Raw genomic sequence first — 26,484 nt, 5'->3', positions numbered from 1 at the left:
TTTAACTATCTTTTAGTTCTTTGTCAAACTCATCCAGGAGCTGAGGCAGTGATGAAGGCAGAGGTTTACTCTGTTACAAAGTGCCCCTACTCCAGGGTCTTGCTAAAACAGAAGAATAGGTAGAGCACAAACATTTTGGAAACTCTGTTTGTCCCTTGGGTAGCCAACCATGACTGGCGGCGAGGTTCAAACTGTGCACGTTTTCTTCCAGTTGAAGATTATTCCTTTAAAGAGGCAAAATAATGCACACAATACTGACCTCTAAAGCTGCCATGCCTTCTTCCAGAAGTATTATTAACTGTCTACACACCCTATCCAATTTTCCTTAGTCACGAGTCTTGTTAAGGAATCTGTCCTTTGCCAGGCTCCATCAAACAACACGAGCCTCCTATTCTGCATCGTGGACAAGGACAGCATTTGAATTAAGTGTGGTAAAACCAGGAAAGTATTTTTTTTTCTTTCTGTCTTTTTTTTTTTTTTTTTTTTTTTTTTTTTTTTTAGTATTTCTCTGTTGTCTGGGGAAACTTTCAGCTCTCTCACTTTGTATAAAGGGTTTGTATTGAGGGACTGAGATCTTTTCCTGACATCTGTGTCAGTTAAGTAAAACACTTCTTTATTGCAGACTTGTTTGTGAGGAGCAGATTTGAATGAGTTCATAACTGTAAATGCAAAAAATGTGTCATTTCAGAGACACATGCAAATTTTCTTTACCGGGTGATTCATTTTAGTGAAGAGCTAAAGAATAGCTTGGGCTCTGGATTAGGATTTGGGGATATAATAAAACTGTTAGCTATGCAATTGAAAAGTATCCCTTAAGTCCAACTTGGGATGTGCTTCTTTCTCTCCATTTGAAAAATTGGAAAGAAATAACATATTTGAGTTTTGTTGCTCAGTAAAGCAGGAAGAGTAAATTCTATTGCTGGTGTTATAAGAGGCCAGAGTATATGATCAGCCCATCTTTCTTCTCAAACAGCAAATCAGTGCTTTATTCCTGTTTTCCAACAGAGAATTTATTAGCTGCTTCGGGTGTTATGTTCATGCATTGTATCAAAATACAGTTGGTGTGATCAGTACATTTCAGTGGTGTTTTATTTGTCAATCCCTTTATTAGCATTTTATAGTTATCATTTTAGAAGAGATTTCCTCTAAGAACATGATCAGTTTTACTGTTAACTGAGGAACTTTCTCTTACTTGGGAAAATTGTTGATAGTGTCTCAACTGTTACATGCCAGCAAAATTGAATTTTTGTGTTTTCCCTCAGTTCATCTCTGACTTAGATTTGTCTTCACTCTGTGTGTGTGCAGACACACTTGAGATCTGCTTTTAATTACTGGATAGGATTTACAAATCAGAAATACAAACATAAGCACACAGCTTTTTAATCATATGTAAGTCACCTTTTGAAAACTGTCAAGGAATCATATTTTTAGAAGTGTATTATTTGTATAGACACAAGTAATGCAATAGCTCAGTCTTTGAGATTATGAACATGCTTATGATGAGAATATTCTTGGCATAAGTCAGGAGTATTATATAATAAGGAAACAATGTCTTTTTATACTTTTCTTCCAAAACATTCCCTAGTGAGAACTAGGCGAAAAAACCCCCATAGGATTGCCTATGAATAGATCCCATTGCAACATGATAACTTCAGCCAAATTACACAAAGTAGATTTAAAATCCTTCTCATGTTTTCATAGTTATGTTTTTAAAACCCTCTATTGGCATCTAATATGAATTCTGATTGTGTAACTGTAAGACCCAGATCAACAACATATAGATGGTATTTAACTGTCCCTCTAGCATTATGGATGCCTAAAAGGCAGGAGACCCAGTTGTCAAAAGCAATAAACTATTTAAATGACGTAAAATAAAAGCAGTGGGACCAATCCAGATTTACCTGGTGCCCCAGAATGTACAGAAAAGCAGTGCTGAGGCTGAGGAAAATGTCTGTGGCTCAGTGGTGCTGTGGGTTTATGATTGTGTACACCACGAATGTAAAGCCTGACTTAAGGTCAGATCCTCTGCAAGGCAGCCTTTAGGAGGGTCAGTGACCTTCTGTAACAAGAGGTGTCAGAAGGACAGGGGAGGGGCTGGCCCCTACAGCAGTTCAGAGTCAGAAAATAGATGAGTGGTAGGTGGTTACCCCTCTTCACTCTCCCCTGGGACTTTGTAGCTCTCCAGTATCACACAGAATGCAGCCCAATACCTTCTACAGGGCCATGTACAAATGCTGACCACTGAGGTGCAGCAAAGTGAAGATGAATGTGGATACAGCAGCTGTTGTCTGTGTTAATGATGTTTCCAAGTGTTTCATGTGTAGTTTCTAAAGAAAGCTGTTAATCCATGGCGGCCAAGAGAATGAGAAAATATATTGGTACAATAGGTGGTATTTATAGTGCAAATGAGGATTTGGGAGTTAAGTTAATGATCTAAATTGGGCAGGAACTGTTCATCAGCAAGCTTAAAAGCCCCAAAAGAGAAGTGGTTTTTGGGTGTGCAATATATCTGTTTTCAGACAGACCATCTGGGAATAGGTATATATAGCCAGCCTCCAGAAGACTTGATTCATCAAGGCTGCTTTTACATTAAATAAGAAACACAAAGTTGATTTGTTGTAAAAGAGTAGAGCAAAACGGTAGTTAGAGGATTTGAAAGATGTTGCTTAAAGTGGGAAATATACTGTGAGATAACGTGTTTTGGAGGAGGCCTCCCTTTGGCAGGCCTAAACCAGGAGACACATCCTGGAAAGAACAGATAGCTGAGTGATGGACCTTGTCTCTGAGCCAGATCTGAGACATTGCAAGGCCTATGGATTAAAACAGTGGAAGCTTCTCTTTACTTTTGTGTTCTGAATCCTGACTGCTTCCTCAGAGTGGCTGTACCTCAGCCCTTCTCCCCCTCCACAGAGTGGTACAGATCAAAGGGAGAATGGCTCTGGAAGGCACCGTGGGCTATACTTGGCTTCCAGGCAGGATCAAATCCAAGTGAACTGTTCCTGGTGGGTATTTGTCTAGCTTGTTTTTAAATCTACTTATTGACCAGCATTGCAAAGCCTTCCAAACCCAGCATTTCCTCATTGTTAGCTTCCCTTGTTTGTGATTCTTATCTAGCTGCTGCTGTGGCTTTGAACATACAAAGCGAAAAGGAGAATGAGATCACAAGCCAAATTTATACTTCTACCTTTAGCTGTTTTTTACCATTGTCATCTCTACAAAGGCTGAGAAGCTTGTTTTTTATTTTTCAACCTGTGAGTTGCTACTCGGGTAATTTTTAATAGTTGAATGATGTGCATGGAAAACTATGGAATTTATAGATGTAGTGCATCAGTGAAGAAAAAATATGGGTACTGATCTGCCTTTGTGCTCAGTGAGATAAATACAATAAAATAATTATGTTGTGGTCTTTGAGTTGACTGACAATGGTGAGCAAGATCTTTTCTTCAGGAAAAATGGCCTACTTTGAGGTTCTATTTTAAGAAGAGAAATAAGTAGTGCCATAAAATGTGGAACATTCAAAAGTGTTTGAAATTTGACAGTGGATGAACTCGTATAAAATCTGTTAACTGTGTGTTGTGGACTGCACAGCTTATTGATCTCCTAGCTCTCTGGAAAGCTTCACTTAATTAATTTAGCTTTATATATTTCAGTGGAAAAAATGTGTGTGACCAAGCAGGAAGTTGTTTCAGGCTTTCAAAATAAATTTGTATATGGAATATGGGAGAAGACATAAAAGATATCTCTCTTTCTCATGCCAGAAAAAGAAACTTTGCTATTTCAAAGATGTTGAAAAAAACACCATTTAAAATCTATGTGTGTGTGTGTAAAAATGTATTCTTAAGTGGATTGTTTTTGAGGGTATTTGAAGGAGCAAAATTCTAGACTCTTAACAAATACTTTATAGACAGGGGAGACTGGTAAAAGAAATGAAGTTGACAAAAGTATGTAGGAGATTTTTTCCCTCTCCTTTGATCTTTATCTGCCCATATGTGTAAGAAATCACATCCATGTCTGTAGTTTGGCTCTATCTGACGTGGAATTCAGGAGTTCTTATAGGCCCTATACAAAACCCAACAAAGTGAGTGAGATACTTTCCATCAAATTCAATGACTTTCACATCAAGCTTTATTCACCAAGTGCCTGACAGTGATAGTTTGGTTATCTTTCATTTACCAGAGTGTTTAGCAGAGTTAAAAATGAAAAGGGAATTTATTGGTTAATTTATTTATGTCGATTTTCCTTCAGTCTGAATGCTAATAATAAAACCCAGAACCCACAAAATCCCCCCAGACTCGTCCCTTCTCCAAACCCTTCAAATACAAGCAACCAGGGAATTTTATAAATAGATATTCTTACCTTTACTACAAAAAATTCATGCGGAAGTCCTATCTTGGAATAAGCTACTCATTAGTTGGCTTGGCAGAAGGAACATAATCCAAATGAACGAGCTGCCAGGAGTATTTTTAGTGGTTTTATATGTTGCCCATTCAAATCTTGGAAAATTTCTTCAGAAAATTGGACAAACTGACCACTCATTTTTATGGGCTTTCACAAGATCTAAAAGTGAAAAACAACTATTGTATTTAGCATCTGTTAATGGAGGTTTCAGGCTCCAGAACTTGAGAAGGTACTGCTGGGAAGCTAATACAATAACCATAAAATATTGGACTGATAATAGGAAACACTGGCACTGAAGAGATATGGAAAGAGTCATGCTAATATTCCATATCCAGGCCTGCTGCCCTGTGCCGAGTGCTAAAGATACTGTGGCGAAACACACACAGTAGTAGAGATCTGGAACGAAATCAGAGTCAGACTCAAGATAGATGGAATTGTCCTTTTCTCCCATGAATGCTATTCATTGGATCATTCTGTCTTTGGAGAATTAAAAGCCAGGAACTTGGACACAGAAGAGAAAGCACATTGTACTAACATTTTTCCAAATGGAGAAATATGTCTTTACCCCACATGTGTAATTAAGCCCTCATCTTCCTTTATGTGAAGTCAGTGGCTTTTTCTTTTTCTCTTGCTTCTTTGGGAATTGGATCTAGACCTGTGCTGCCATTGTAACTGTTCCCTAGACAGGTTTTTTCCTCCCCAAGCTGGAAGCTAGAAAATCAATAAAAGGAAAACTATTCACCAGATATCAAATGAGTTTCAGTGGATTATATTTTATTTGACTTAAAGTGGAAAGGAATGACAAGAGAATATTACATTTTTAATCCCACATAAAATACATTTCTGGGAAACTGTTCTCTGCACATGGACTGTTTTTTTTTTTTTTCTCAGCAACAGTCTTTTTTAACCTGTACATAGGTTATATCCAAAAGCTGCCCTCAGAACTTTTGCATATTGAGATCCTCTGCAAGACGAGATATAGGCAGAAGATTTTAATGTTTGGGGAGTTTTTTTGTTTGTTTGTTTTTGTTTTTGTTTTGTTTTGTTTTGTTTTGTTTTTTGTTTTTTTGTTTTTGTTGTTTTTTTTTTTTTGTTGTGTTTTTTTTTTTTTTTTTGGTTGGTTTTTTTTTTTTTTTTTTTTTTAATTTTTTAAAAAATTGTCTAAAAAAAGAACAACCCTTCCTGACAAATTTAAATGTGTTTTGCTGCTTGTGAGGCAACATAGCTGGAGGAAGCTTGAGATGGCAGAATTTTGACTGTGAATAACCAGAGATCAAACAGAAATTACACCTCTGGTGGAGCAGAAGCAGCTTATGGACCCATTTGAATGGTGCAAGTGCCCACCAAGGAAGGTTCCCAACATCTTCAAGTCAGGCTGCCCTTGTGTAAAACAACCCCTTCCAAACCATGAATGGAACTGTTCCTCAAGGCCAGGAAATCAGCTGGAGCCAGTGGAGTTGAGCAAACTCAAATATTAGATTTGTCCCTAAGGTAAGATGAGTAACAAAAAGAAACACTGAAATTATATTTTGATTTTGGATCAGTTATGCCGTTGCTTAATATCACCCAAAGATCAGCTCATGGTTAAAGGGGCAAGAACTGCTTTCTCTGAGAAGAAAATTCATCTGGCTAAATTTGATTTATGCCACAGTAAAGAGGTAGTACCATGATCAGGCTGACAAGTTTTACAGTTACTTTGGGCAGAATTTCAGTCAGACTGCTTTTCAGTTATAGGCTTAGTAAATCTTCTCCTTCAATATATTAATTTAAAATGGCTCTTCAAAAAGTGATACCTACCTTAAAAATCAGGGGTAACAAATACATAAACATAAAATAATTCCTTTGAAATCCAAAATTTATGATTTTGTCTCCATTTATAGAAATAGAAATTAGGATTTGTATAATAGCTGTCATCTAACAATATGGATTTAATATTATTCCTTTTGACATATATTCTCTTGCCAGGCTGTATCTGCTTATGGTTTGTGATCTGCTTTGCATTACGTTTATAGAAATATTACCATTAAAAGTGCTACATGTAGTATTAAATAACAGGGTGAGGCAGGAGACATGAGTAGGATCACTTGTTCACAAATGAGGGGTTTGGATGCCTCATCTCAGTGACAGGGTATAAATAGCTATAATCAAATCACTGGTCTGGCACTAGGGATAATTCTGGTATGAAACTGAGGCAGGCAGGAGTGCAATATCCCAGTATCCAGGGGTTATGAATATTGCAGGTTATGGATAGACAAAATGCACAAGAAGGACTTTCCTATACTGGCTGCTCTTGCTACAGTTTATTCTTCTCTCTGTATTTCCCCAATAAACTCCTTTTATTCACAGGCTTGGCAGTTAGCCATAAAATTTTGCTTCTAGCAGGAACTTGGCAGACAGCGTCTCAAGTCAGGAAAATTGTTTTGAACAAATTTGTTGTCGTATGTATTGGGGCTCTTTTAAAAGTTAGAGGTAGAGACTGAGAAAAAGGATTGGTTTCAGTGGATTTTTTTCACTGTAAATTCTCTAAACATTTTCTTAAAAAATGAAAAAAAAATCTTGTAACCAAATAGTGAAAATGTGACTTCTCTTTCAAAAGCATGTGCATGAAGGTGCTGTACATAATGTCATAACTCTGACTTTGCTGTCTTAGGGATTTTAGTCTAGAGGTTCAGAAGTTGATAACATTCCTGCCATAGCTCTCCTTAGCCTGGAATGACTTCCTCAAATACTGTCAAGTGGGTCTCGATCAAATGAACCCATCAGGAAGGACATGAGGAGTCTTAACTAGCACAAGAATTTTATCAGAAGGAGATGAGTCTGTGACAGGTACCAGACCCTCAGGAGAAATGCACAGGATTTCTTTTTGTTTGTACTGGTTTTTCACATGGAAAGCATTATTTAAAAACATTGAAAAATAATGTAATCAAAGAAGTAGGATTGCAATTTCATATAGTATCAGAATATGGAAAAAACATGTGAAAAATAAACCTCAACAGTAAAGATTTTGCATATTTGACAGTGGCACCAATGTGTCATTGTGTGATCTTTGAAAGCTGATGGTCCTCTCCTTTCACAGACATAATGCCCATCCTTTCACTCATTTCACTCTTGTTTTTCCACTGAAGTGAGACCAGTTTTAAAAATTGCATGGGAAAGCATTTAAAATAACCTTCATTTTGAATGTTTGCAAATACATTTAATAAGTTAATTCAAAAAAGTAATGCCAGATATACTTCCCAGAAACTGGAATCTCTTTTTCTATTGTGCACCTGAGGCATTCTGCATGTTGGACTCTGGCTGACCTGTCACACTGTTTGTGCTGGATGGGGAACATGTGGTGTGCTGTGGGAAGGTGGAAAAAGCCACTGTATCCAGGTGCAAATTTTGAATATACATTCAGTAAAGCTTTCATGCTTTATTGCTATTTTATGAACTCCAGGAAATATATGAACTGGTGATATAATGCAAATTTATAAGTAGGCCCAGAGATAATTAACATATCAATGTCTTGAAGATTGTCTTCCCCTTCCCTCTTTGTACCTACTCTAGATGCCCATATTTGAAAGGGTGATGTTTAGAGCTGCAAAACAGGAGGTGGAAGAGTTCTATAAGGTGCAGGAAAATCTGCCTTTGGGCACTGAGATAAAATTCTCAGCTGTGCTCCTCTCACAGAGCATTACATCCTTCTTCCTGAGGTCAGGTTCTCATCTGTAAAATGGACGTAATGCCTAATCTTAAAAAGCTGCAAAGAAAAGGTTTAAAGACCACTTACTATATTTGTATTGGGAAAATTCTCTAGTTATGTCTGTGCCAAGTCTTCTTAGCACAGCTACGTGCAAGGGCTGAGTATTAAAATACCATATTGAGGAGAATGTTTTCTAATTGATAATTTATAAATTATTTTATTACATACTAGGATATAACTTTTAAGTTCTTCATTAGGATTGTTATAATCAATGATTTTTTTAAAAGAATATCATGTTTCTAATAAACTTTTTAAAGCATCCCATTCCTTCTTTTTGCCCATTTTAAAATTCTGCCTTTATCTCTCTTCCAAGCTCTGGCAAGGGTTTGCCTCAGGCTGGCTACTGAGAAAGTGGGCAGAGTGTGCTACAATTCATATTGGTTTACTGGTTATGTTTCCTTTCAGAACCTCTGTGTGTTTTCCAGGGTCTGTGGATTTTGAGCTGTTTGCCAGCAACACGTGCAAATCTTCAAGTTCTAATTCTCCAGACCACTTAGAAATGGAGGGAATTGGAGTGATGCTAAACATTTCTCAGTGTAGTTTCCATTTCAGATGGGGCACATTCAGAGGAATGGATATGTATTGAGAGTTCAGATTTATATATTTCCATCTACGTAGTCACAAGTACTTTTAATCTTGGAAGACAGCTAAATACTGGAAACTCAGGGATGAGTTTTTCCTATTTTTCGTCCTGGGCATCTGTCCTGGATGGTTGGACCTGAAAGCTGATTAGACACTTGGTCTGCCTCCCTGACTATCACCAAAGTTGGTGAATAGCCTTCCCCCCTGTTCTCAGGAGAGTATCTTTATGTTCTAATGCTGGCAAATGTGGGCCAATATTTACTACTGTAGATAAGCAGATACAGGGCTTGTATGGCTCTGGATGGGCAAGCATGAATGTGAACCTGGGCAACTAAATCTGGATTTTCAGGTGCATTGCCAGTGATGTAATGCACCAGTATTTGCAGGATGTGCTTATCAGGGTTTTAAAAAGGGTTTCTCTCTTTTCTATACATTTGTTCTGTCAAAAGAGTAATTTATGGAATATCACCCAAGAAAATAGAACAGTTTGCTGATGTTCAGAGAGGCCAGAAGCAAGTGGTTCTCTTGTCAAAGTCAGCAATGGATTTAAAAGGGGCCCTGGGACTCTGGTGTAGGTCATCAAACCTGTCAGCAGCGAGTAAAATAGAATTTGTGTGGAGTTTTTGTAAACCCATCTGAAGGATGCAGTTAACTTCGAAATTCAAAAATAGCAACTTATTTATGCTTTAAGTGCCTCAATAGTGATTCCTTTTAGCAGGAAGGTGTAGGTGCTGCCCTTGGCAGTTAGATGCAGGAAGAGCTGTAGGTGTCAGGTCTTAATGCAGCTGCTTTCTGCTTGGGCTAGTTAGAGAGGGATCCACAATTTCTTCTCCATGCCCACAAATTCCATGTTCCCTCTGTTACTTCACAAAGAAGGAAGGAGGGGATACAGACTCTTTTCTGTGCCAAAAGCCTCAACTAGCTCATAGGTGCCAAACAGCCAAGCAACATTTCATCCCTTCCTGGATGCCAAAAGCCTCAAGTATCCCTGCTCCACCTGCCAAAACCTCCAGCTCTGTCCTGACAACTCCTGCAGAGCAGGCCTGTGCTGTCAATGTGAAATTTTGCAACACTCTGACAACGGAAAAATCTGGATGCAGTATAATGCAGAAAAACATGCTGAGATTCGCCTTCAGTTCAGTATGAAAATGAATTATGCTGTAAATATTTCCTCTGTGTGACACTTGTGCATGCTTTATTCTCCAAAATTTGAATTTATTCAAAACTTCTGTAGAATGAAAATATATTGCTGAATTCAACACTGAGAGGTCTAAAGTCCATCTGAGCCCCCAGGTGTATTTTTTCATGTAGCTCACCAAGTCCATCGTTTGCCTTTTGGCTGATTCCTTGCTGGTGATTCACCTTGTTACTGAGCTTTACCAGCTTGTGTTTCTGAAATGTTCTTGTTATTATGGGGCACAGGTTCCATTTTGCAGAGAGTTTGCAGTGCTGAGGCTAAGAGCAAGGAATAGGTAATGTAACTGAAATAATGTTAACAATTTTAAAACTAATTAATTCTAAACATCTGCTTAAAATAGCTGCATTTACTCCCAGGTGTTTTTTATCAGTCTAAAATAATGATGCATTGTTTTTTCTCCAGGATTTTAAAATTCCAGATATGTTCTTTTTAACATACGGAGTAATACATAATTTACTTTGGTACATAGAAGTAAAAGAATTATTAAACTCAATGACATACACAGTGCACAATTAGGTAATATATAATGCACTCAGCAATAGTAGAATTATATCAGGAAATGTCTTGAAATCTGTTTTAAGGAAACAAGGAGTTTTCAAGCTAAAACCAGGCAATGCAAGATTTTTTATTAATAATTCTTATTTGTCTGGAAATATGTTTTGACTGTTCTATTTAGTCACTGCCACAAGTGAAATAGTTTTTCCTAGATCTGTACTCTGCATTCTACACCTCACTTAGAATACCAAATAGAGGTGTAAATCATTTTTGTATGTGACCTTAGCAGTGAAAGAGATTTCAAGTGTAGCTTGTTGCAAAGCTCTAGACATAACAGCCAGAGTTGAAAGTGAAGGATACAGTTCTGAGGCTGACTAGCACATCCAGTGATTATCTGCAGGTAAATTCCTGTTCTTTCCTACTCATGGATACAGTCATCAGTGCAACTTGATACATCTTCCACCAAGTGCAGTGTCTGGAAACAAGAATCTGGGAAATGCATCACAGAGCTGCTCAGGCAGGATATTTTCCCTTCAGTGCCATAATTCCTTGTGCTACCTCTGTTTGGAGCTGTTGTAGGTATGAGAGGAAGCAAATGGCACATGCAGTGCTGCACATGAAGATTAGTGAAGAGCAAAATAACCTTATGCTTTGGAAGACTCTGAAAGTCAGGACAGTGTTAATAGTATTTATGGGTTGTGAGAGTGGGAAGAAGCAATGAAAAGGAAATGCTTCATCTCTGTTCAAAACACCATCAAGGATGAAATTCACTCCTGGGAGAAGGGCCAGCCCTGAGCTTTTGGGTATTGCTTAATTTATGCCTTCAGTGGTACAGAAGTGTGTTTATAATCCTCAACAGGTTCTTTCTCTTAGATGAGTTTAATCTGAAGAACCTGAATTCTGTATTTAATTATAAGAAATGCATTAATAAATAACAATATGCTATAACTGTGCCAGTGTAACTCCTTTCAATGATTTTCTTTTAGAATTTGAAAAGCCTTAGTGAATTAATACAAACCACTTTAGCAAGCAGCCATGAGAAAAACAAAAGCACAGCCACCCAGAGAGCTGCAGTGACACTTGCATAATAGCAGGTCTATTGGTAAATATTCCCCCATATCCAAGTCCTGACATGAAATGACAAGGACTTATTTTCTGAGCCACATCCCTTTAACCTGTTTGAATAGAGCATTTTTGTGTATCTGTCCAGCTCCAGGCATGGTCTGCCTAACATTGCTGCATCTGCTGCCCAGAGGTTGCACTGAATCTCTTCTAGAACCTGCCAGAGCTGGGCACCCTGCCCTGGGGAGGTGTTTAGGGGCTGTCACAGGGCAGGATTTGTGTTGGTGGCACAGGGACTGTCACCTGGGGGCTCTGGCAGAAGAATCTGTCTGCTGGGTCTCTACATTTCTGTCACTGCACATACTGCTGCCATAACTCTCTTGTCAAATACCACGGACGTGCCTTGTGTTTGTGTTTAAAGAAAAATCGTACGCTAAAAACTCTGTAAAACAAACATTTCAGGTATCAGGGCATTTCTGCTGAGAAGCTGTGAACGCTAAACATTTACATATCCAAGCCTTATGTAATAGATGTCTGAATAATAATAAAACTGCATAAACTGACCTTGGTTCTCTGGCACCACTTCTCCTTTGAAGTCTGCATGACCAAATTCAAGACAATTATGTCATCCTTCATAACAGCCAAACAAAAGTTTGGCCAAATAATCTTTTTTTCTCCATCTGACAGCACTGTGTTTGATTTTTGTAATGTGTGTCAGTGTAGCTGTTGTTATTTACTGGGTGCTACAAGTGACAGTAAAAATCCCTTTGTTTTGGAGTAATGATCAGCCCTGTTAACATCTGGATTTCATTTATTTTACCTCAGTGCCCACTTCTGCTATACTCTGTTACTTTGAGTAGTACAATGAAAGGAGAGTTTGGCCTGAGAGCACATGCACTCCAAAAATTTGCAGAACGTGGGGTTCAGTATGTGCCCATATGTGACAGAAGCAAAACCAGAGCCTGGACAGAAGAAGGGAAACTGGCACCAACATTTTCCCCTCTGCTCAAATCTACCGGTGCCACACTCCAGTAAAGTTCCTGTGGACAGCAGTGTCTCTGTCAGTTAAGGGTTGTCAGCACAGAACTCAGATTGCACATTACTGGGCCTCAGACCCCAAGGAAGCCTTGGCAAATTGTTATCTCACTCTTTGAGGCTCTGTCTCTGTCACCAAGTGCTTCAAAACTCAAGAGTTTATTTTCCCTACCCCCTGATTCAAGTAATCGTTGCCCAGGTTCATGTTTAGTGTTGTGACTTTTCTGCTTTCAAAATGAGTTAGATTGGGATGAAATATTTTGAGTCTATCTTTATCATGTACATTGGATTTCTGCAGAAACTTTGTATAGGTTCTTAGCTGTTGCTCTGACTGCAGTGTGTGTTCACCTGTGGTACAACTCCTTCCAGTGATGTGCTTTCCCATCCAGCTCTACGTAAAGAGCAGCAAACCATTTAGCTTGTGTTTATAGCTGGTTTAGGTTATTTTGTCTGGATCCACTTGTGGCTTCACCATGTAACATCATGGGTGCACATGTGCATCTCCATGCACACATTTATGTTTGTGCTGGCACATAAATACTTCCACAATGAATACGCAAAATATGTGTTGCACCTCATCTGTTGCCAAATTAAGGCACTAAAGGAAAAACTATTCTAATGTGGTCCAATGTTTCACTTCTGAACCATGTTAGAATAATGACTGAAGACAATAAAAACATGAAAAACTGAAGTCCAGAAAGCTGGGAATGCACTCCTGATGTACAGTAATATCCTTCTGTGTCCAATTGCAATTAGTTCTCAGTTTAATTCCTAAATGAGTTTCCAAGGCTTTGTTGGTGTAAATCATAATGTTGGTGATCTTTTCTTTATTTTGCTTTAATTTAGTACCATGGTGAAGACAAATGTAATGGGTAGAGTTTATGAAACCAGACAGCTAGTAAATCAATATTATTTTGGTAGTAAATTACTAAGGCAGTGCAAGCTGCTTTTAACTCTTTCCCATGGGACAGATATCTTGGACTAGCTGGAGCTTAAATCAACACTGTGGGCACTGAATTAGTCAATGATTCTAGAGAAGGCTTTGTTGGCATACAGTTCTGCTTTGATCGTCATAGTTTTTACAGCTTTTTAATTAGATACAGTTTGCAACAATGGCTTTTATCAAAGCAGTTTGGGAAGTGAACAACTGGACTTTGTTTAGGGCTTTAGATGACATTCTCTCTGTTAATATCATGTGGCTGGTTTTAATACAATGATGAAGTTAGGATTATTTTAGGCATTGTCACTGCTTTGTCAAAAGAAACTAGCTATTCTAAAAAAGAGTGGCATGTGTTGCTTTCTTAATATCACAAGTTTAGTAATTTCTCGACATGCCAAAACCCAATCATTTGCTTTGGACTTGCAGAGAAGAAGCTAATATTGCACCCATAAATTTGAAAGGAGTGACTCTTTTGTTCTTCTTGATTTATCTTTGTGTGCCGAGTGGCTTCTTGGGAAGTGCCGAGCTTTTTTTGTCAGGACTGAAGGCAGTTGGTTCCATTTTCAGTGTCAGACGTTTCAGACTTGGCTTCTGATATAAAGTAAACCCAGCACCAGTGTGAAAATTCCTCCGGGATCTTGGCAGAGCTGGGCTCTATCGTTTTTGGAATGGTAGATTGGCCTAAGAGTGCTCTTAAAGCTTTACGGTAAGCAATTGTAAAATTTGTAAATTTATAAGAGCAAGAAAGTTAAGAAGCCACTGATGTTTTTAGACCAACTTCTGCAATTCAGTGTTCAAACAGAGATGCTTATCCTCTAATAATTTTTTTTTTGACAAGTTGACTACTGAAGTTAATGAGAATAAAAAAATTTGCTGGATATAGTTGTTTTATTAAAGCTTGATTTAAATCTTCATGTTCTATCGGTTGTGATTCTTTTGGGGCAGAGTAAATATTGGTCAATATTCTCTGCAACCTGAGAGAAATAGCTCATTGCCTCAGTTCTATCCACAATCTGACTTTCGTAATGATGCCAAAAGCCATTACTTTATGTTAGTGGAATTTTTATGTGCAAACTATCACCATGGTGGTTTGAGAAACTGGTGTTTTAATCTTAAGCTGGGTGTAATATAGGATTCTAAAAATCTTACTGTCATTGTAACAGGCCCATCATGTGTTTGAACATGATGCCTTTTGTGTGTGCTTGAGACTGTTTACTTCCTACAGAGCATGCTGGTCACAGGGGAGCTGGGAACAGCAACGTGTTTGGGCAGAGCAGTTCTTTGGCAGGAGGCAACGCATCATATACACTGGGTCTTCAAAGACTCTGATTTTCCCCCATTTAATTATTATGCATTAAAATAGGAAATTTGAAATATGATAAATAAGCAGCAAAGTAACACAATTGATACTATTAATACCAAGCAGTAAAACGTATTCTGAACATTTTTTTCCACTTTTCCATCTTCCTTTTCTTTCCTTTAGAACTCCAGAACTACCCGCTCAGACGAAGATAAGGATGATTCCTGGGATGCCTGGGGGGCCTGGAGTGATTGCTCACGGACCTGTGGAGGAGGAGCCTCCTACTCCCTGAGGAGATGCTTGAATGGCAGGTAAGCCCCATGCTGATGTGTGTGGCGGTTCTGCTGCAGCTCTGGCACATTTCCAGTCCTCTTCTGGTTGCTTCTCTTTCTGAGACCAAGTGCTGTGTAAGATAGATCAAGTGTTGTGAAATACTGCTTTTAATGCAGGTTTGTAATAGACAACTGAGGCTTCAACTCTGAACTCTAACATGTTATGAAATATAATAATGGAATAGCTGGAATTATTTATTTAGTGTGGTCAAACAGAGAGGGGAGTATTACACTATAACAGTAATCAAAAGATGAGTTATTTGTGTACAAATTAGCCTGCAATTGGACATGACTTGACATAAGGTTCAATTGACATAAGGTTGACTTGACGTAAGGTTAAGTTGAAGCCTTTAGACATGGGGACATATCAAATGCTGCTTTCTGCTAGGAAAGCACGGGACAAGAGGCCATACTCTCAAGCTGCACCAAGGCAGATTCAGGTCAGATGTTAGGAGGAATTTCTTCACAGAAAGGTGATCAGATACTGGAATGGGCTCTCCAGGAGGGTGGAGCAGTCACCATCCCTGGGGGTGTTTAAGGACTGAACCTGGCTCTGGGTGCCGTGGTCTAAATTGACACGGTGGGGTTGGTCACAGGTTGGACTCGATGATCTCAGAGATCTCTTCCAACCAAACTGATTCTCTGATTTTTCCCTGCCAGTCCTTTCTATGCAGTGGCCCTGACAGCCACATGTTTTTATGTATAAGCCTTAGTGTGACTCGAAGAGAGGAGCACATGCAGTGAAAGCCTTTCACCTCAGTAGCAAAACTGGACTCATGTAGGACTTGTTGTACAGTCCTTAAAGTAGGAGTAATGCACTAGGCCTGTAGTCAGGCAAGAAGAGATTCCAGCCAGCTTTGAGGCATCTGTGCTGGCATCCATAATTTTTTGTTTTACTTGAATTATTCTTAAACATTTAAAAACTGATGATTGTATTTACATTTTTATTTAGTTGAGATTTTTTAACTTAAATGCAGTATCAGCCTGGAAGTCACTTTTTCTTAAAGAAGGAGTGTGATGTGCTACTTAAAGGCAAACTGTATGAAATGCAGAGCTAAAGATGATTGATTTAAGCACTGCCTGTTTCTTTTAGTGAAAAATGCACCAAGATCTTGGAGAAAAGTAATAGTTCCAGCAAGAAGCCTTGATATTCTACCAATGTGTTAGGGACTGTGAAACAAGCTCAATAAATTGTAGCAGTATAAATTCCACTGCGGTTTTATTAATATTTTAATGTGTTCCCCTGTGAAAAACATGTGTTTTCCATACCTTGACAAATGCATAGTTTAAAAGGTTTTTTTCTATGTTTGATTTTTGTAGTAATGTCTGGGAAACACACAAATGTGAAACAAAATTTTCACATTTGTGTGTATCATAAACATTTTTAATTTGCATGTTGTGATGCCGTGAGTCTTGCAAAAGACTGGAAATCTGAGACTTGTAATACCTTGAGCTTTAACAGTTGTACCTTCAGCAGAGCTGAATTTGCTTCAGGCATTCATTATTTTTCTTTTTCAAATGCTATTTTTCAGTCCCTCTCACACATTATAAAAAAGAAAAAAATTGTTATCAATTTTCATGCAAGAAGAAAACTTAACCCAAAAGATGTAAATTATCAGTTACATGTTCGCACATTCTTTAATGTAAGGCACATCTTTTTTGTATGAAGGGGTTATTCCAAAACACTATTCCTGATTTTAGAGGAACCACTTAATTATAATTTCTTGTCCAGTCTTTTGAAATATATTTCAAGTTCTTTCAAGGGCTTGACATTGCCATTTTTAACATAGAAGAATATCTTACACTGTGCAAATTGCTGGTTCGTTATTGAGAAGTTTGGCAGAGTGTATCTCTAAAAAAAGTGTGAAACCCAACCTCCCCAGATTTATGAGACCACAATAAATAACCATGACTCTATTACACGCCTTTTATTTCAGCTACTAACAACAGACTGAGGATCTGAATTGCCTGGATGTCAGGATTCACATGCACTGGGCACATTTGCATGCAGTCCATAAGAATTCTGTTTAATTTAAAATTATGAATCAGATATTATGATCTTCTCCTCTAGGTCACATCCCATTTATTAGAAATAGCTTGGTTGCAATCAACACAGATCAGGCTTAGAAATGCCTTTTTCACAAAATAAATGTGTTTTTCATAAAATTTGCAGTAAATTTGGCTTACAGGGAAAGTCACACATTCTTTGCTGAAGAGAGACAGCAGTGTAAAGAGTTGAATCCCCAGATCCCCTTTGTATTTAAACCTTGTATTTTGAGTCCAGATTATAGTAGGGCAGTAGCAATAAAAGTCTAATTTTTGAGGGCATAAGTAGCTCCAAAACAGGCAAGGTTGTGTTTTGCTGTTATACAGTGTAACCATTTTTACTCTTTTTTTTTTTTTAGGAACTGTGAAGGTCGGAATATTCGATACAGAACCTGCAGTAGTAATGTGAGTCTGGCCTTTAATCCTGTTTTACTGATTCAAAAAATGTGTTAAAGTTTAAGAAATACTGCTTTTTATTTAAAACCTTATGGTGCATAATTTTCTTTCCATCATTATCACCATTTTTAAACATTTCAGTCTGCATGACACCATGAGGTCTCAAATTTAGACTTCCCAAATGGACATTTTCTATTCAAATTATAGTGCCAATTACGATTCAGAATGTTTTATATCACTTATTAGGAGAGTTACATGTTTTGGAGGATTAACAGATCAATTCTCATCTTAAACTAGTGAGTGGTTTTCCTGGGGGTGCTGTCTTGGAGACGAAGCATTAAACTGAGCTCTGGATCATTTGTGATCATTACTGATATGGTGACTCTCTTCATGTGAACAAAGACGTGCCTGGTCCCTTTCAGATCTTAAACAGGATAATTACTCCTTATATTCCCTCTGTTTGCCTAAACCCAGATCTTTATATGTCTGTGTGCAAGAACATGCACATTTAGGTGTCAGCTCCTATATTTAGGTGCACAGGCACAGAGGATTTCCACGAGTGAGTGTGAAGCTGGAGTTTTGACCATACAGGTGCTGTTGCTGTGCTGCAATTGCATTTCATTTTTATAGACAGGTTTTATGAAAACCATTCACGTACAGCAAACTCCATGACTCGTGTTCCATTGCCTTTAGCCGTGCTTTGTGCTGTTTAAACAACTGCTGCCCTTCAGCCTGGGTCTGGGCTGTCCAAGGTGAGCAGCTCAGGCAGGACTTTGTGGCACCACTGGTGTGTGCAAACATGGTTGTGGTGTTTAAATTCAGGGTGGTTTATGGTCTGCACTCACTCTCTTGCTTGGCTCACCTCATAGTACAATGTGACAGTCATATGTACTCTTACAAAAAATACAGCAGGCAGATAAGTAATTAATAATAATGCTCAATGGTGAGGCCTGGATTTCCTTTGGGCTGGATTACACCCAAAGGTGTATAAGCTCAGGTGATACTCAGTCATTACCAATCCTGTAGTTTTTGTCAGCAGCAGGCAGCTGTGGAGTGTGACATGTTCTCCTTAAGAGGCCTGGCACTGGAAGTTGCCCAGTAAATATATAACTATATTGAATCTGTGCATCTCCTAGGAGAAATGACCATTCCTGCTTTTCAGTTTGCCACACCTGCAGTGTCTGCTGTGCCACTTGGCTCCTGCCCTCCTTGAGAACAAGGCTTGCTCACACCTCTACACTCCTCAGTGCTGGGTGGATTTCCCACCACAGCAGCTTGCAGCTGAAGCTCCTGCTGGCAAGAGCAAGGGGAACTGATAAATGAATCAGTCCCAGTTTATACAGAAATCAGATTCTGGAGACAAACCCTGTCCCTTGCCCTTTCAGAAAAAAAGGCCCAGCAGCTTGGTGCACGATGGCCTGAGCTCATAAATAAAAATGCTACCTGCAAAAATACCCTGATGTTTAAAATCTGTGTGATAACTTGCAGCCATCAGGATGTCAGCAATGAACAAACTGTCCCTGAGTGCTGCACTGCCTATCTAAATGCCTGTTTGTGTGCACTGTGTACAGTCACACAGCTCTGGCTGCTGGGTCCTGTGCAGCTTCCAGCAGGGGTGCAGGGAGGTCATCCCAGTGCCCCTCCTTCCTCCAGCTCAGGCCTGGGAATGCCCAGTGCCAGGCAGGGAGGATGCTGAGGTCCACCTGGGCATGTTTTCTGCTGCCATGCACAGGTCTATCTGCCTTTAGTACATCTCAGGGGAGCTGTGGATGCTCCTCGTTTTAAGATTCATGCAGTAGAAATCTGATGGAAATGAAGGCACTTAATGCTTCATCATAGAGAAAATTGAGATGATTCTCATATCCTCTCTGAACTCCCAGAGAGTTTATCTGAAGTCACTGGAGCCTGTTTTTTAACTTTAGGGCTTATTTTAAAGTGATAAGTGGCAGGAGCCTTGTATGTGAATCTGTTTGAATTTATGATGATTCAAATGTTAATTTCCAGACAGGAAACTGCCTTTACAGTTCTGCTGTTGGGGCACGTCTGAAAGGGATCAGGTTTCCATTTCAGTTCAGATACAGTCAGAATCTCTCAGGAATGGTTTTTCCTAGATTATGGGTCAGATAATGAAGAACTCCTGAGAAAAACATATTTAATGAGATTTCCACTGTTAATACAGTTGATCTCTGAAATTGGCATCCCTGAATTCAAACCCCATATTCTATCTGAGTTAACCTCAAAACAGGACTTTACACCTAATGTAAATCTGAGACTACCAGGCCAGTTTAGTTTCAAATTATATAATTTTCCCAAAAGCATTATTTCTAATCAAGTCTTCTCACTTTAGGAGTGAAATTGTAGTTTGAAAACTAAGAATTTATACTAGCTTCTTTCCATATTAATAGGTATTACTGGTAACCACATGAGACATTTGGTATAAATACACAGTGTAAAGCTGTCTGCAAATGTAATTTTGCTACATGATACATTACACCACTAACATCTATATTGGGGAGTACAAATGAAGCACAACTTAATATGTGTGTCATTCTAATGAGAAGAACAAGAATCATTTTACCAGAAAATTAGTTTCATGTGGATTTGTAATGGAATAGTAGTAAGTTCATTGAACTCAAGCATAGTTCCAGAATAATATTAGTGATATTTCAATCAGAAAATTAATTCAGGGTCTTAGCAACAAAATAATTGCTAAGATTAAGGTGTATGTATAACCTGCTTATCTTTCTATCATGACTGAGAGGCCAGGTGCATGGTTTCCTGAAACTGCATGTGTGCTTTCAGCCTTTCATACAGAGACTTTAGAGAAATAAACTATCCATTGTATGTTGTTCAATGAGATTTTCAGTCTTTCTTGCCCCCCTTTTTTTTAAATTTCAATTTTTGTATATAGTGTTACATTCTAAGGCTATGATGTGCACTGTGTGGAAGTGTTTAAGTTAATCCTTTAGGGTCCTATTCACAGAGCAAGTTATTTGGGCCATTTCCCCATAAATTTCACATTCTTGTGCTCCAAGAAGTCACTTATATTTTTGCCACAGTGATTCTTATACAGTCAGAAAAAACACTACTTTGTAAAAGATAGCCTCATGTTTAATTCCATTGTAAACTTTTATGATATGCAGAAAATGCTCACACTTGTTCAAAACATTCATCTATAATTGTCCTAGCATCCACTTGACCTGCTAATTTATCCCATTCAGAAAATCTTGGCTGTACTGTGTCGATTTTAGGCTATAGTATTTCACCTTGAGTTACATAGTTTCTCTCTAATCTGTTCATTTATTTAGTTTATATTTATAATGCTGATGCACCATAAGGATCCCTTAGCCGGGGCGGTTTCCAGCTCAGGTATCTTGAGTCTACTTAGAATCTGAAAATTGTGTAGGAAAAGCATAAAACCTGGAGCTAATTTTGAAAAGAAAACAAAACAATGACTTCATCAGTTCTGGCTGGGTTTCAACAAAATGAGATTCAAAGAATAAAACTAGACAAAGGGCTAGACTTTCTTTGGTGTCATCATTTTTACTGGGAATTTTCTTGCCTTCTCTTTTGTGCTTTTTTCAGTGGAGTAATTGTTGGCAAGAGTCACAGGGTCTGATGCAACCTTCATATTTTGTACATGAACATTGCCTACAAAGATAGAGATTTCCCAGGTCAGCTTTGTTTTCAAAGGCTGAGGGCACTCATTGCCAAAACTCAGATACATTTCATAAGAAGCTAGCCCTTGGATGCAGTAGTTTTTAATCATCTGTCACACAAAAAGATGGGAAGATATATAGATGTGTTTTTAATCTTCATGGTAGGCATGTCTAAAGATCTTTTACAGATCCGTCTAATATGTTCATAAGTCATGTTGTAAATACATTTCATTCCATTGCAAGGTCTGGGTGTGATTTTTTTTGCCAAGATTTTCATGTATTAGACCTCATAGATATGTCTTCAGCTCCTTATGCAGTGTATGAACTTACAAATGGCCTGGCCATGGTTCAGTGGATCTAGTGTGAGACAAAAGCTATTGCTGAAATTAAGAAATTGGAGAAATCCTAAAATTAGTAGCAAAATAATTTAACAAGTGAGAAAAAAGAAGTGAAATATTGAGAGGAAAGAGGGAATGGTGGAATGAAGTGATGTCTGAAATAGATTAAAACCAGAGACACACAAACAGGATGAGGGCTGGGTCCCCCGTATCATTGTCTGATATTATGACCTTGCCCACTTCCTGAACATGGTTCACCCTTGCCTACCACTCACATCTTTGCCCTGCCTTTTCCTTTCTATTTTTTTAAACTCCCTTTCACTTTTCCAACCCACTCTAATGGAATTAAACTGATGTTTACAAGTCCTCTTGTTTTCGATTGCATTCATTCTGTGCTTAGTTGTCTTTCTCTTTAAACTCCTTTCTTAACACAAATATTTATTGTTCCCTGGAAGGCTGGGATCTGGACTTGGTTGCCATCCAAACTCTGATATAATGCAAATGATAATAATTTCAGCTCTTTGATACCCCTCTGTGATGCTCTTTCTATGCTGCTGCTTTTGAACAGAGCTCAAACATAAAGCAGGTGGAGCTGGCATGTGAATCGAGCTGCCAGAATCACTTTGGGTTCTTTGAAGAAGCCAAAAGAGAATAGGGAGATGAGAATTCATTTGCTCTGAAGCAGCCAGGAGGCGAGTGGAAGGCAGGAGCTGCATTGTGTTGAATCAATGAGAAACATACAGTAACCATGGGTTTGACATCCTGACTTTGTGGTGTTTGTGTCTTGGCATGGCATCAACACCCAGTGATAATGGACTGTAACAACAGCCTGTCAGACCCCAGCTGAAGGCCACCACTCTGCCTGCTTTACAGATTACTCTTTAATTCTTTGTGATGAAAATGTAGCCATGCACGGCTGAGTAACACTGCTCCTAAATTCTGCTTCTAACTTTCCCTGAATCTAATGTCCACTTAGTGTTTTTTGAATGTTACTTGCTCCTCCGTTTGCATCGGTGGAAGGGAACCATATGGTATCCACATGAACTCTGAAGTCCTCTCTGCTTTTTAGACTTGCTATTGTGGAAAATGAGAGGTGACAGATAAGTCAGAGCCAAAATTCTGCTCTCATTTACACCAGTGCAAACTTGGTGAATTTCTGGGGAGTGACACTGCAGTAAATATGTGTGGCTTCTCACAGTGTGTACTTGATGTTTGTAGGAGCTCTCACTTGAGGGATTTTGTAGAGGTAAAATACTCCCTGTGTCTTATTCCATCATTGCACAGTTTCATAAAATATGGGTCAAACTAGCACCATCCCAAATTAAAAATTATACAAAAGGTGTTAGTATTATTTTGACTTATTGTCACTGTAAGGTATAACATTACACAGAGCTGATAAGTTTTGCTGGGAAAGTTCAATGACTCGCTCAGTGCTCAGCTGCAAAAACTCCGTGTGTTGGTCAGTAGATAGAATACTCATTTTTAGAACCTATTTTATGTAGATTACAACCAACTCAGAGGCAGTTCTAGGCTACTGTTTGCCATGGTGAAAAAAACCCCAGACTGAGTGCAATGTTGCTGGGGGGCATTAGACTGAAATTCAAAACTTTCTCCTGTACATTTTACTCTCCAGTCCTGTATAATGCACTCACTATTTTGTCAGCTTTATTCAGAGAAGGTTTAGTTCACTGATAAGGTTGAAGCTGTGCTTGGGATCAGTATTGTTAACTAATACTTAGTAATAAGTTCCATGAGTTTGCCTGACACATCAAAATCTTTCACTTTTTCATCCAATGAAAACAAAACTGCTAAAATCAGCCTCACATCTGGCTTATATGTGCAGTTGGAATTCTTGGAAGAATATCCTTTCAGTCTGGTGTATGGACTCTTTGACACTGGACATACTTTCAAATGAAGTCTGCAGTGAGGAATTGTTTGACACAGTAACTCCTTTGCCAGTACTTTACCAAAGTTATTTTCAAATCAATCAGTATTCATCTCCATTCCTGTCACCATAGTTTAACATTAACATCATTGTTTGGGTGCAATGCTTTATGTAGAAAAAAATATTTTAGAACGTTTTATTTCAAGCAGTGCTCGTATTTGGTCTTTCAGCTATGTATGCTAAGGTGCTGTTTGTGAAAAGGTCGGGAATTGTCTCATTAGAATTGGAAATACAGAATCAATTGTTACCTATTTGTTTATTTATTTATTTATTGTCACCAAGTTTTTTTTATTCCAACAAAATAAGCCTTACTGCTTCCGTGAGGTGAAGGTGCTTTGTAGACTAAAGGGCCAAACACTGAAAGTTCTGGTGTTTCCTCCTAAATCTTGTGCTTTTTTCAAGCAATACTGAACAATTAATTAGGCAAATTTTATTTCTTTATTTATATGTAGCATTAACATCTCTTTCATTACTCTGACATGTGAACTGATGAATGAGGCCTCAGAAATCCTTTAGTGGGAAAAGCTACTGAGAAGAGAAATATTAAATATCAGATATCACCTTGTAGTTACTTAAAATGTGTAGATTCCTTTCAAAGCTAATTCTTGCTATAAAATGAGACTTTAACTGTACTATCTGGTGTCATAAAAATTAACACTTTTAATTATCTTCTGTTATGTTGTTATTGCTGGAATATGCATGATATTCTGTACCTGAACTCCAAGCAATGGATTAAGCAAGATAAATTCTTGTAATATACAGAGTAAAATTTTGTAGTGTGGTGCATTTGCTACAGCAGATCAGCCCTTGGACCAAGCCTGCCTGAAGAGCTTCTGGGTTATTCATCAGATAACTTTACTGCAAATGCAAAGTATTCCTTAGTTTTAAAAAAATATTTTTGTTTTGTTTTCAGGACTGCCCTTCAGATGTTGGTGATTTTAGGGCACAACAGTGTTCTGCCTACAACGATGTCAAATACCAGGGACACCTCTACGAGTGGATCCCTGTGTATAATGACCCTACTGCTCCTTGTGCCCTGAAATGTCAAGCTCTGGGAAAGAACCTGGTGGTGGAGCTTGCCCCAAAAGTGCTGGATGGTACTCGCTGCAATACTGAATCCTTGGACATGTGCATCAGTGGAATTTGCCAGGTATGCTCACAGTGTGAATCTAAATGGGGCCTTTGTTCTGGGGCACTTTGCTTTTCAGTTGGTGCTTTGGGATTGTTTTTCATTCTATTTATCAGTTTAGATGTATCTGCAAGTGCTGTCAAATGGGTTGTAGATAACTTACCATTTCAGGATGACACAAAACTTCCTGACTGCCTTAGCCATGGATATTTATCTATATCAATAAAAGGTCAATAAAATTCATTCACTCTTCTATTTATGCATGTAAAAATTAATGAACCTAGTTATTGGAGCTGCAGCTTTCCAAAATTTAGTATATCTGTGAGGACATGATGAAATCGCAGAGCCTTCCATTTAATTTTATTCATTTTCTGAGTCTCATAAAATCTCTGTTAAGGAGAAAACTGAACATTTTATGGGATCCAGCCCATAATGGCAGATGTGAGTACACAGGTCTGTCTTGTTGTATGGGTGAGTGACTATGTGTTGTGCTTGCATGAACTGATTGTTTGAATCTTTAAATGGCAATATAGATTTCTAGATGCATTTATTAGTTATGCTATTGACTTTATACAGTTAGTGTAAAAGCAGAGAGTTACAATATTTGAGTCTTGCTAGCCTTGCCCATGTCTCATTAACAAAGCCATATTGCAAACTTGTTTTGTGAACAGAGCAGTTTATAGAGGATGGACATGTTATTGCAATTAGTTTTCTTTCTCTGCAAGTGGTAGTTGCTCTGTTAAATGTCTAAAATGTGTGTGATTCAAAAATGCAGGATATGACCCAGTGAGAAAAATAGCTCTATTATAGAGGAAAATTTGACACATTTGGCAGAAGCCTGGTGCATGGATTATAGCAACATTAATATATGATCTGGACCTTGCAGTGGGTTTTATGTGACTTCTGTGTATGCTGCAGTTCCAATGCCAGTCGTGTCAACACACGGTGCATCTGCTGCCTCTGAAACAGAAGAATTCCTCCCAGAGAGGCTTCATTTGTCAATACTGCTTCCCTGTGGGATGCAGCAGTGTTTGCTACCCTCTATTTGAAATAGGATATACCTCTAGAAACTCTGGGAGCTCTTGCCAAATAATATATTTCTTGTGCCATGTTCTCAGTGATGCTTCCTATCCTAGTGAAAAGGCTTTTACCCAGGAGATTGCCCTGTTCTGGGAGGGGCATTTACAGCAGCCTGTGCTGTCAGTGCCAGTGCACCCCGAGTGTCAGGCTGCACTAAGGGCTTGTGCTCAGAGTGCTCTGGGGTTACCAGTGTCTCCCAGTGACTTCAAACACCTTCTTCCATCACGGCATAAAATTCTCTTTGCCCAGAGTGGATCCAATTTCGTGAAGAAGAGTTGGGGGATATAGTTAAAAGGGCTGCTTTCAATGTTTCTTCTTAGCATTTTGTAGTATTCGTATGATATAAAATGCTTGGAAATGTAAATAATCCATTTTTAGAATAAATGATGTAGGGGAAAAAAAATTAATCATTCCAGAAACAGGAACTGGAACTCTTACACTGTTGATGAGAATCAGTTTTTTTCCTCTGTCTCCCGTTTTTATTTTCTAGTTATTTCTTCCAATTTCACAAAAATATTTTTCAGTGTGAGGTAGCATCTTCAGAAAAAAGGCCTGTAACAAACGTATTTAGAATGTGCCCTGTGCTGTAACTTATTCAATTTTTTCAATTTATTGCTGAAACTCATAAACTGTTTTCACTTTATTTTCTTGAAGTCACTGGCTATGCCTGAGGTATTTTTGCACAAATTGATTTTTTTTGCATTTTAAAGTATATAGTTGATAATTTAGTGTTGGATAATTTTATTGAGTTAAAAAAAACGAAGTAGAATTCAATAAAATCAAATTAAGATTAGTTTAAATAAC

General features: G+C 38.3%; 1 protein-coding gene across 4 annotated transcripts in view; it reads left to right on the top strand.

Annotated features, from left to right (window-relative positions):
- Nucleotides 1–26,484, top strand: part of ADAMTSL3 (ADAMTS like 3) — a 173,339-nt gene that overhangs the window by 62,198 nt on the left and 84,657 nt on the right. For all 4 annotated transcript variants that reach the window (XR_010082373.1, XM_063412567.1, XM_063412566.1 and 1 more), the window contains exons 4-6: nucleotides 14,939–15,066; nucleotides 17,493–17,538; nucleotides 24,385–24,621. Coding sequence is in view for 3 of the 4 variants with exons in the window: in XM_063412567.1 (XP_063268637.1) it covers nucleotides 14,939–15,066; nucleotides 17,493–17,538; nucleotides 24,385–24,621 (411 nt within the window). In the remaining variant the exon portion in view is untranslated. The remainder of the gene's footprint in view (nucleotides 1–14,938; nucleotides 15,067–17,492; nucleotides 17,539–24,384; nucleotides 24,622–26,484) is intronic.

The sequence above is a fragment of the Prinia subflava genome, chromosome 15, assembly GCF_021018805.1.
Source record: "Prinia subflava isolate CZ2003 ecotype Zambia chromosome 15, Cam_Psub_1.2, whole genome shotgun sequence".
NCBI classification, from domain to species: Eukaryota; Metazoa; Chordata; class Aves; order Passeriformes; family Cisticolidae; genus Prinia; species Prinia subflava.
The sequence above is the reverse complement of the archived record's forward strand: the minus strand, read 5'-3'. Positions and strand labels throughout refer to the sequence as shown.